The sequence below is a fragment of the Sinohyriopsis cumingii genome, chromosome 6 (genome assembly GCF_028554795.1).
Source record: "Sinohyriopsis cumingii isolate HCF-2022 chromosome 6, ASM2855479v2, whole genome shotgun sequence".
Lineage (NCBI taxonomy): Eukaryota > Metazoa > Mollusca > Bivalvia > Unionida > Unionidae > Sinohyriopsis > Sinohyriopsis cumingii.
This window is the reverse complement of record NC_142966.1, coordinates 35,756,913-35,768,222: the sequence shown is the minus strand read 5'-3', so window position 1 is coordinate 35,768,222 and position 11,310 is coordinate 35,756,913. Positions and strand designations below refer to the sequence as shown.

Below are 11,310 nucleotides of genomic sequence, written 5' to 3'. Positions count from 1 at the left end.
TTGAGTACCGCTGACGTCACAAAATTGCCCATGATTGCAACAGCAAAATTAATACGGTTTGTCATATACAATGTTCTGCCTACAACCTCAAATTATCACTGTTGAAGTATAACAACACCCAAAATTACCAAATTAACTCGTGTCCAAGCTCCCTATTTGCACTCACGCCGGCACTTAATCATAAGCAGCAAGTAGTCGATAAATTACCTTGCCCAAATTATATCGTCCACTGCAACCATTATTCGAATCGTTTTACTAGAAATGGTCGACTGTCTTTTCCGACGACCAGGTGGTGGTGGTGGTGGCGGCGGCGGCGGTGGAGGGCCTCCAGGTTGCGCAGGCAATGGTGCATTATGCGATGGGGGAATGATTCCTGCATTTTCATAGTATAACAATATCTTTTCAGATAAAAGAGTTAATGTCTTCCATATATATTTTCGACTGTCTTACCGTCATTATGTTACTCGTTTTCGTATATCGCCTACAACAACGTATATCACAAAAAGAACGAGAGCAAGAATGTCATAACATATGGTATTTTATTAAGGCGTTTAAAGCAGTTAACAACCCTGTTACGTTTCAGTATTTTAGAAAATTTCATAACATCCTTAAACCTCAAGGAGATGAATACTCTCTCGCCCTAGGCATTACATCTCCGAATCTTGCCACATAATAATAATAATAATAATAATAATAATAAGAAGAAGAAGAAGAAGAAGAAGAAGAAGAAGAAGAAGAAAATATTACTATAGGACAACAATATTAATAATGTAGCATACCTGATGGATCGAATGCCATTTCATCAAATGTCAAACTGACATTCTGATCTCGTTCACTGGCACGATATGTAGGATTAGAATTAAAGAGGCTGGCTTTTCCGCTCTTCTCTAGTCTCATCTTGTTTCCGCTGTACTCAATTATCTTTTGCTGAAGAGTACAATCAGCAAAATATTGAGATAATATGACAAATATTCAGACAGACAGACAGACATAATGATATATCAATAGACAACTATAGACACCTGGATATGAAAATAGATACACGCATATATATATATATATATATATATATATATATATATATATATATATATATATTTACTTCACTATATAGGTAAATATATAATCTTTCAATAGCATGAATACCGCGATCGATACATTACACACCTGTCCTGTGTGGAACTGTCCTTGATGTAGGTACTAGTAGTGTATCATAAGTTTCAATAACCGTTTACATTTGGTCAAGCTATGCGGTCAGGAACTAAATTGACGGTGCGGACAACATTATTTTAATATTAGACTTATCGTGAATGCGACCTTTCACCTTTATATCCAGACATAGATATATAACTTTCTGTATTTTCCGATGTGCAAGCCATCTGTAATGTTTGATCAAGGAACTTACTCCTGAAAACAAGTTTTTTGTGTAAAGTCATAGTTAGTTCAGTACCAGTGGCCTTTTGACCTTTTGACCCCCAAATCAACAGACTTATTCCATACCTTAAGTACCAAGCCTTCACTCTAGATAAACGTCCAGTTAACATTCGAAACTAGGTTTTCGTTTCAGCCACGGTGACATTCATCTTGTACCTTCCACCCAAAACTTTTCAGATTCTTTTTTTCTTTCTCATTATCTAAGCCATCCACAAATTTTAACATTTTGAGCTCCAACTAATTTTCATTTTACAACCTCGGTGACTTTTAACTTTGACTTTTTGAACCCCAAATCAACATCTTTCAACCTTTCACCAAATGCAAGCCTGTCACAATTTTAGTGTAGGTCTGTGATGTAACGCTAATTTGATTGTGCGAAAACGGACATTGAACTCTGACCGTTTGGTCCAAAATCAGTTTCCTTCACACCTAAAGTGGCCGCTCTGGTGATATAAGCGGTTAAAGCGGCCGCCTCGGGTGAGAGAGGTCGCGGGTTTGAACCCAGGCCGAGTCATACCAAAGACTTATAAAAATAATACTAACAACTGCGTCACTTGGCGCTCAGCATTAAGAGAATATTATTAAGACTGGTTGGCCTGGTGTGAGGAAAATATGATTGGGTGCTGCATGCTAGACATCACTATAAACTGCGACACTGCAGACATAGTAGCGATATGACTCAGAGTGTTAAAACTACGATACAATCCAAATCACACATACATCACACCAAAAGTATAAGCCGTGCATAAAATTTGGTGAATGTATATTTCTGAGAACTTAAATGTGTGCGCAGAACATTTTCCTTACATAATATGACATTGACCTTTGTTGTTTTCCCCAGATCAACAAGCTTCTACCTTTCGCCAAAAGAAAATTGTCCGCAAAATTAAGTCACGGCCTTTCAAACAAAACTGAAGTATTTGTGCAGAAACCATTCACTTCTTTCCGTCATGGTGACATTGACCTTTTACCAGTGACCTCAAATTCAGTGCACGCGATTCATGCATATTCGTCCTGGATGTAAGGCATACCTAACGTTATTGTCCATAAACCAGTTGCTATTTTAAGTCACACTGATTATGGCCTTACCCCATTGGACTCTAATCTTTCTTTTATTAAACGAACGTTATCGTGTATGCATGTGAACTGATGACCTTTAAATGCACACTAGGTCAATTTGAAGATCAGTTTCATTTTATAGTTAGTAAATAGGAAATCATGCACGCATAACTGCGTTTCAGAAAAGTCTACGTGAAACTGCATTGTAAAACAGTTTCACGGACAGCTAATTCGATTATTATCGTTGGTATAAAGGAAAGCAATTATTATTATTATTATTATTATTATTATATAACTAATTTATGGACGCAATGAAATACTTAAACCATCAAAGTTTAAACTACTGAGTAAGTTAAGTATGAGTTACCAATGTAGCAAATGTTGTGACGCGATAGTCACTAATGCATATGAAAATATATGTTACAGAAATATAATATCCAATAAATGGACGATTTATAAGACACTTTGTGTGCCCCCGCAAATTCTCAGCATTTGAAATGTCCTAGTGTCCTAGCTAGCAATAACCTCGGACAATAATGTTGGCCGTCGGTGTTTCAAATTTGTTTGTGTAGGGTAATGAAGTGTGTCAAATTAAAGAAAAGGAATTCCACATATATTGTACAGACTTGAAAATGCTCACGGCAACAATTCTTACTTATTCATAAATTTTCTGACTCACTGAAATCAGCACTCGATTAAATAGCTGTACGTCAATAATTGAAATATCACAACGGGCTTTAATCGCAAATGAATTTTTTAAAATGATGACAATGATTGTATAAAAAGTAGTATTTTAGTTTGGGTTTATTTATTAATATTTGTATGTGCATGATATGACAAATGATTCATTTGATAATGCATTTGGTTGCAGGTTTATCCCATTAGCGTGCTGACGTATGTTCCGAAAGAAACATAGGATCGCTATCAAACACACAATTTCGTCCTCGATCCCACAGATATGTACATATGATTGAAAGCCGTTCTTTGATGCAATCATATTCATCCAAAAATTTACAAGTAACAAACTTTCGCTAGTTTAAGTAAAGAAAAAATAAACGAATTTCTGCACCGATAAACACAGACACGCTTAATAGTGTTCTTACATGAATAATGAATCCTGATGTAACATACCACTAAATATTCCACAGAGAGAGAGAGAGAGAGAAAGAGAGAATCGTTTGATAATGATAGGGAAATATCGCTAATGTCAAGTATGAAAATAGATTTTACAGAAATATAATACATTACGGATGGACAATTTATATGACACATTTTATGCCCCACAATTATCACCTTTTGAAATGCCCTAGTGCCCTATCTAATAATAACCTCTAAAAACATTGCTGGTCATACGGGTTTCGAATGTGTTTCTGCTGGGTAATGATGTGTGGAGATAAAGAAGAGAGGAATTTCACATATATCGTAGAGGACTGAAAACTGCTCAAGGCAGCTCTTCTTGCTTATTCACGCATTTTCTGTGTCATTGAAATTAGTACTCGATTAAGTACTTACATATGTCTCCCCGAACTTCAATAGCAATTGCATTTGATAATATGATGAAGCTGATTGTATTGCAAAGTTGTTTTAGTCCTTGTTTATTTATTACTATTTCTGTCTAGAAGATATGACAAATGAGCCATTCGCTAATGCATTTGGCGGCAGGTTGATCCCATTATAACGCTACGTATTTTTATAAATAAATGTGAGATCGCCGTCGTACACAACCTGGATCCTCCAAATATTAATTTAAGATATTAAGCGTTTCTTTGATACAATGAAATGCATAAAAATACACAAATACCTTACCATGCAAATTTAAAGAAAGACAAATATAAATTTCTGCCTCACAAACACAAACACCCCCCTCCCCCCCTTCCCGCTTAAACATGTTATTGCACTAAATGGAGAAAATAGACAAAATCAATTTTACATATCCTGGTTTAACAAACCGCTAAATATTCCAGATGTGGAGAGAGAGAGAGAGAGAGAGAGAGAGAGAGTGAGAGTATTACCACTTCGCATGTGCATGTTCCGTTAGTCTGTACAATGCAGTGAGCCAAGCCTTTCGTTCGGTTGGATTTATCACTGACTTCAAAGAGTGTCTGAAAGAATTTGAATAATAACATATCATAATTATATGCAAAAACGGTTATATAAAAAAGAAAGAGAATTTAAATGGATACAATATCTTAATATGTTAATGCACCGTGCACATGCAAGTGTGACAAGAGCACATGCAAGTGCGACAAAAGCACATGCAAGTGTGACAAAAGCACATGCAAGTGTGACAAAAGCACATGCAAGTTGTGACAAGACTCATCTATTACACGAGATGTTGTCGGCATGGTCTTCTTGACATTGTCTATCAATGTGTCCTTTATGGAAGCAAAAGCTGTTCAATTATTTAGAGTATTTGTATGCAATACTTTTTTTAAAGTTTATATGCTACAAAACAAATAATACCTATAATTAACAGTTACGGAGTCCTGGTTAGTTGCCAATATATTATCATTACACAACTAATTAAGTACATTGTAATGTATGAGAAACAACATGTGGGATCTTCTTTTCTTTGACTACTGGACATTTACTACACAGATGAAATTCGTTATTACATGATTTCACACGCATAACAGAACAAACCATGTCCTGATTAAAAACACAGCATTGATGTTGAAGTTACATGAAGAATAAATACATTTTTTGCCAAGATAAAAAAGGATTTATCTGTTTTTTGAAGTCATTATTCAGTGATCATTGTACTTTTACTTAGGCTGGTAACTCTCACCAATTTGTATTATCAATGGCAAAGAAAGAGATACTTTCATTCAAAGCAAATACAATACGATGCCAAATGTACTTGCACTTTTATTTTATTTTAAGAAAATGTTTATCCCAAACTATATTATTTATTATTGCGAAAACAGCATTACAATGGACACAAACAGACGCCGTCAAGAAAAGAACTATTCGGAAAGCCACTGCTAATTTAGTATCATGGAAATTTTTTTGCTCCTTAAAAACAAAACTAATTTATTTCCATAAGCATGAGTTCTTAAAAACTTCGTTTTCTTTTTCCGCTTTTGAGAAGATAATGTCTGTCGAATAATGTAGGGTAAATAATTTCAACGACTTACCTTTTAAGTACATTACATAACTTGTGGGAGTTTGAGCTGGAGTTTCATGAACGAAATGGAAAAAACAACATGGAATACCTGTATTGGGCTTTCCCAGTTATAATGCTTTTATGTATGTCATCGGGGATGTGGATGGAGTGTTAAAAGTATAACAAAGTTAAAAGTATAATTAATATTTGATCACATATTCAGTTAAAAATCAAATTGTATCGTGAGATCATATATTCAAATAGTTTATATTTTATGATGGCAAAGTCCAGAATCATCTTTATTACGGCCTCAGACGTTAGAGCAGAAGAATGTGTAAATTTAGTTAAAAAATAATATAGGCTTGTTTAAGGGATTGGTGTCTAAAGGATTGTCAACATATAAAAGGTTTATACCGTATATGGGTAATTGCAATTAAGGTGTGTTTCTCAGATACTTAAAGACAGCCTACAGACCTGGTCTGAGCAACATACAAACCTATTCAATCCCTATACAACACAAAAAGAATAAAGCTGCAAATATCGTTCCAGAGGTGATATAGCCTAAAGTATGCCGCCATCTTTGGTACTGTGCTTTACACTATAAATTGGTCATGTTACCCTTTTGCCACAACTGGACATTCAACTTCCAATATGGTTCTTGGTAAACATCCGTCACTTCAATTTCAGAGAAAAATGGTGTTAGTCTGTTTGGCGTGAAAAAGTGTGAAGAAGTGAGCGGAGGTACCAGTATGTACGATCATTACACGAGTAAATCAAGCATTACTGGAAATTAATATCCTCCAAGCCTACCCCTTTCCAAGATCCGTCTTTTATTTCGTCACCGTTGGCTTCAAAAACTTGTATATTATCAAGGAGTGGTTTTCGATTTGAAGGGTCGGCCAGGCTTAAGGTCACCTGCTGATCAAGTGTTTTTCCTAATCCTGTAGTAACTGGAATGGTGACGACATTTTGTGTCATTTGGCAATTACCCACCACAGCCCTCTTTGCTCGTTCTGATCTTGACACGCTATCCCAGTCTAAAATGAGAAAAATCGTGAAAGTTTTCTTACGTTTATGTAAATATGCAATCGTTGTTTTGTCTTTTCACCATCTTATTGACAGTACTACTATTGAAAGCATTCAATAGTAGACGATGTAGTGATTCCTTTTATGTGACTTTTCTTTTGAGGAAAAGCTACATTTTCTTTCATACTATATTTCGTTTGGTTATATGAGATTTTGTTTTTCCGTTATTGTTGTTTTTGGGCTAAACGACGCCATTTGTCAGCACAAGATACACGACAGCCGATATAACTCATGGAGGAAAAAGCAAGGAAAACCCAGTGAAGACTCGACGACCACGTTAAACTATTGGCAAGCTTTCTCACTTAATCACATTGGCCGAGCACTAGACTCGAATCCACGAGGACAGGTGAGAGGGCACTGATCGGCAAATGCTTGTATTTAGACCAGTGTCTCCATGTTTTTTGTTTTTTTTAGAAATTTTTATCTTATAATTTGGCATAAATTAGAAAATAACGATGTTCACTAATATCCAAATATCCTATTAATCTGTCAGTTATTTATAGTAGCTATATGCCTTAGTGATGAGTCACTGTCAATTGGATGATTGAATCTAACTTACTATTTTTTGGAGCAACCGGTATAGAAATTATTGATCCATATACGTTAGATAAATATATTGAGTCAGGCCATGCCTTGACGTCATCTGATGGATCTAAACGCCTGCGGTAAGTTACCATAAAAAGGTTCCCACTTCACAAAATTACATCTACTTGTATAGTAGCCGACATTTTTTAAAAGGTGAAAAAAAATCATCATATTACACAACAGCGTAGTAATACATCGAAATGCTAAACTTTATTACTGTGTTAATTGCTAAATATATGATGATGAAAAGTCACTACACACCATTGGCTGCATTGCTAACTATCACTTTTTTACCATTGGCTACATTGGTAACTATCACTTTATACCACTGACTACATTAGTAACTATCCCGTCACACCATTGTCTATGTTGGTAACTATCACTTTATACCATTGGCTACATTAGTAACTATCGCGTCACACCACTGTCTACGTTGGTAACTGTCACTTTATACCACTGGCTACATTAGTCACTATCAAGTCACCCCACTGTCTACGTTGGTAACTGTCACTTTATACCACTGGCTACATTAGTCACTATCGCGTCACACCACTGTCTACGTTGGTAACTGTCACTTTATACCACTGGCTACATTAGTCACTATCAAGTCACCCCATTGTCTACGTTGGTAACTCTTACGTAACTTACTCAGTATTTTAAACCGTGACGTTTTAAGTATTTCAATGCGTCAATAAATAATAATAATAATAATAATAATAATAATAATAATAATAATAACAATGAGGACTGTGTATAGCGCCTAATCTTTAGAAGCTCTAAGCGCTTTACAACATTAGACAACACCTATAAGATAAAAAACATATAATAATATTATTACAAAAACAAACACCATGAAGTTAGAAAAACATTAAAAAATAAAAAACATGCTGAGAATATTTCATGTAGGAAACATTATTAGGTCTTTAAGTTTGTTCTTGCAGTCGAAATATTTATTTTAGTATTAATGAATAATTTATTTTCGAATAATAAATTCAAAGCTCTGCGTACTAATTATAAATGTACTGACATTTCAATTACACATGCCAGTAGAACAAACATTACTAGAGGTACTGTATTAGAGAAGTCTATGGGATTTTTAAGACCGGAATCTTATTGTAGACCTCATTATAAAGCAATACAACGCATGGCAATATACTGAAAAGTACTAGAAAGACAAGTCTTGTGTTTTCATACGAACTAATAATAGATAATGAACATTCGTTAATGAACGATCAAAAGTGTGCACAGCCAATGTATTCGATGAAAGAGCTACGCTTGCTTAATCGAGGCCAACAAATTACGTCACGGGATGTGATGCATTGCGGAAACTTTAAACCGCTATATTTGACAAACTTGATTCGAGGTAAGTTTACTTAATGTATGCATATTTTGAAGAGTTTTCGTACAAAAATAATTTGTGCACCAGAGTCAGCAGATCGTCAAAGTATTATCACAGTCAGATATTTGTCGCTCTTGCTACTGTTTGATTTTCATCACCTCAACTGATGATCGGTTGAGATGTTTGAAGAAATTACAGGTTATGTAATACCGTAATAATTATTTCTGATTAGCCAATAATCTGTTGTCTTTGGAGCACACAATAATTGTCCTGAAAATATTTGATTAATACATAATTTAAAGAAAAAACGTACTTTTAATTGAAACGAGAATCCACCATGGAGTCTTAAAATTCCAAGAATGCATCACATACGATGACGTCGCTAATAGTGGGGGTTACTAGCCCTCGACACTCATCGGATTTATGACAGCCGTTATCAAGGAAAAACAGTCTAATTATGATTCCAACAATATTAATTACTGTAGAGATTATAGTCGAATATTTCATTAAAGTGAATACAGTCCTAGCTGATAAGGCTGAGACCAAATTATTCAAAGGTAGATAAATATAGGCTACGATTGATGAGTAGATCTAATTGAATCACATTAAAGTCACCCAAAAACCCCACCTCAACCCTCAAAAACACAAAAAAATATATAAAAAACTGAGGAACTTTAATGATTGTTTCAAGATAGTATCTATTGACGGTATTAAAGGCATACAAAGACATTTTGTTTTCAAATTTCTTTGGAAAGAATATCCAAATCATCAATATAAAGTCGAGAAAGAGATAAACATTTGTTAAAAATTGCAAAAAAGCGGGTTAATAGGTCTTATTTTAGTATATATATGAAACATTTGTATCTTGTTTTGGCATTTATATTTAGCTTTAAGCGTGGGACATAGGAACATAAATGTATTTTTATGGGACGAAGACAATGTAGGATGGGCAAACAGAGACGAAATAAAAATAAATTCTTCTCTTTGTCGAGGCTGGTGAGCTATAGGACTAATATCATTATGCTTGAGAGGAGTTGAAGAGAAAGTTTACGAACAGTTGTTTTGTTTTCAAAAATGATTAGCGAATAAAATAATAATGAAGCAAACGTAATGTTTATTTGCATGAAATTATCCTTCCTCAATATCCGCAAAATGCATCGTCTTCGCACAAATTAAAAAAAGTTTTAACTTTTCGGCCATATACTTTGTTGAGATAAAATACATTCCTCCTCGACAAAAGGAATGACATGGCAGCTCGGAAGAGCCTCGGACTCGTAATGAATTATCACTGCTTCTATTCCTGTCGCGGTGACTGCTTGTAGGTTGATTCTGAGTCTTATGGAACGGCGCATTGCTTGATATAGCCAATAATGTTTCAAAAGTGTGGATAAAAACTTTAAGTCACTTTATTGGTACTTGTGAGCCTGGTTTCTTTTTTTCCCCCGTAGATATGTATAGCTATACGCGATGTTAACGATAATCTGTTGAAAATATAAATAGAATAGTTGCACAAAATTAAGAAAAGTAAGACAAAACACCCGTACAATGTACCAAACTAAAACTAAATAATACACACAGATTAACGGTCAGCGCGCGGATACCCGAAATTATGCAGGCGCACGGATTTAAAAAATAAGAATTTTAATCGCACGAACGACATATATTGGCAGTTGTTTATTATAAATCAATTTACGTATAAAGCATGTCAAGAAACAGACTTTAATTCTCTATTTTAATGTAACTATTATATAATAACATGTCAAGAAACATACTATTAATTCTCTATTTTAATGTAACTATTATATAATAACATGTCAAGAAACATACTATTAATTCTCTATTTTAATGTAACTATTATATAATAACATGTCAAGAAACATACTATTAATTCTCTATTTTAATGTAACTATTATATAATAACATGTCAAGAAATATACATTTCATTCTGAGTTTTGTACTTTATCATACAAGCAATAATTCACAACCTTCTTTGAGCTAACTTCGTGTTCTATCACTGTTTTATATTCTCAAATAACTCTTAGCATAACAAGTTAAACAATAAACCTATTCACGTATTCTAAGGCTTTTCTGTCTTATAATCTTTATTTCTGAAACATACTGAAGTTGGTATTTGCCGTTTCTATTCATCATCCGTGGTATGAATATTTGCAATAGGATATTGAACGTGATTTTTGTACTGTTAAATATAGCCGAGGAAGTCCTACATGGCTGAAAAAGAATCACTAAGAATTTGATTTTTTATTTTATTTTAAGAAAAGACACTTTCTATAAATATAAGAACAAACTGACATACTTACCATTGTCACTTACGGGGTTTCCTGAAACTAACGCACGAAGAAAGATTGTTACGTAGATCACAGCAGTCGAAATTCTGAACTTTGTGCGAAACATCTGATTCCAAGCCATCCTTTGACCCTCCTCGCCAAATGAAGTGGTATAAAAGTTTGTTACACCCATAAATATATAGGACCTAGTGAAAGATATGTGGGTAATAAACGTATATACCCGAATGAAACAATTATTAGACAGAAGACGAAAATCCAGGTAAAATATGTTTCATAAAAACAAGTTTGCCACATAAAATGAGATTGCTTTGATATTTGCTACAATTGTCGTCGTAAAAAGATATTCATTAAGAACTAAGGAGCTTATGTTTAGTTGTAAAGCGGATGGATATATA

The 11,310-nt window shown here is 34.3% G+C and overlaps 1 protein-coding gene across 1 annotated transcript; it reads right to left on the bottom strand.

Annotated features, from left to right (window-relative positions):
* Positions 1 to 203: 203 nt before the first annotated feature.
* On the bottom strand, positions 204 to 11,043 carry LOC149796712 (uncharacterized). The gene is made up of 5 exons (XM_089960636.1): positions 10,928 to 11,043; positions 6,410 to 6,636; positions 4,506 to 4,595; positions 780 to 927; positions 204 to 373 (listed from the first exon to the last, which is right to left on the bottom strand). Exons 1-5 carry the CDS (start codon positions 11,034 to 11,036, stop codon positions 204 to 206), a joined length of 744 nt encoding a protein of 247 aa, XP_089816762.1. The 5' UTR covers positions 11,037 to 11,043.
* Between the last annotated feature and the right edge of the window lie 267 nt (positions 11,044 to 11,310).

Bases quoted from the DNA above. Each gene is read 5' to 3' on its own strand.
- LOC149796712 (XM_089960636.1), bottom strand. From the start codon at position 11,036: ATGGCTTGGAATCAGATGTTTCGCACAAAGTTCAGAATTTCGACTGCT. The intron at 6,637-10,927 runs GTAAGTATGTCA...TTCTCATTTTAG, and splicing joins AAACCCCGTAAGTGACAATG to ACTGGGATAGCGTGTCAAGA. The intron at 928-4,505 runs GTAATACTCTCA...TGTACTCTTCAG, and splicing joins GAACATGCACATGCGAAGTG to CAAAAGATAATTGAGTACAG.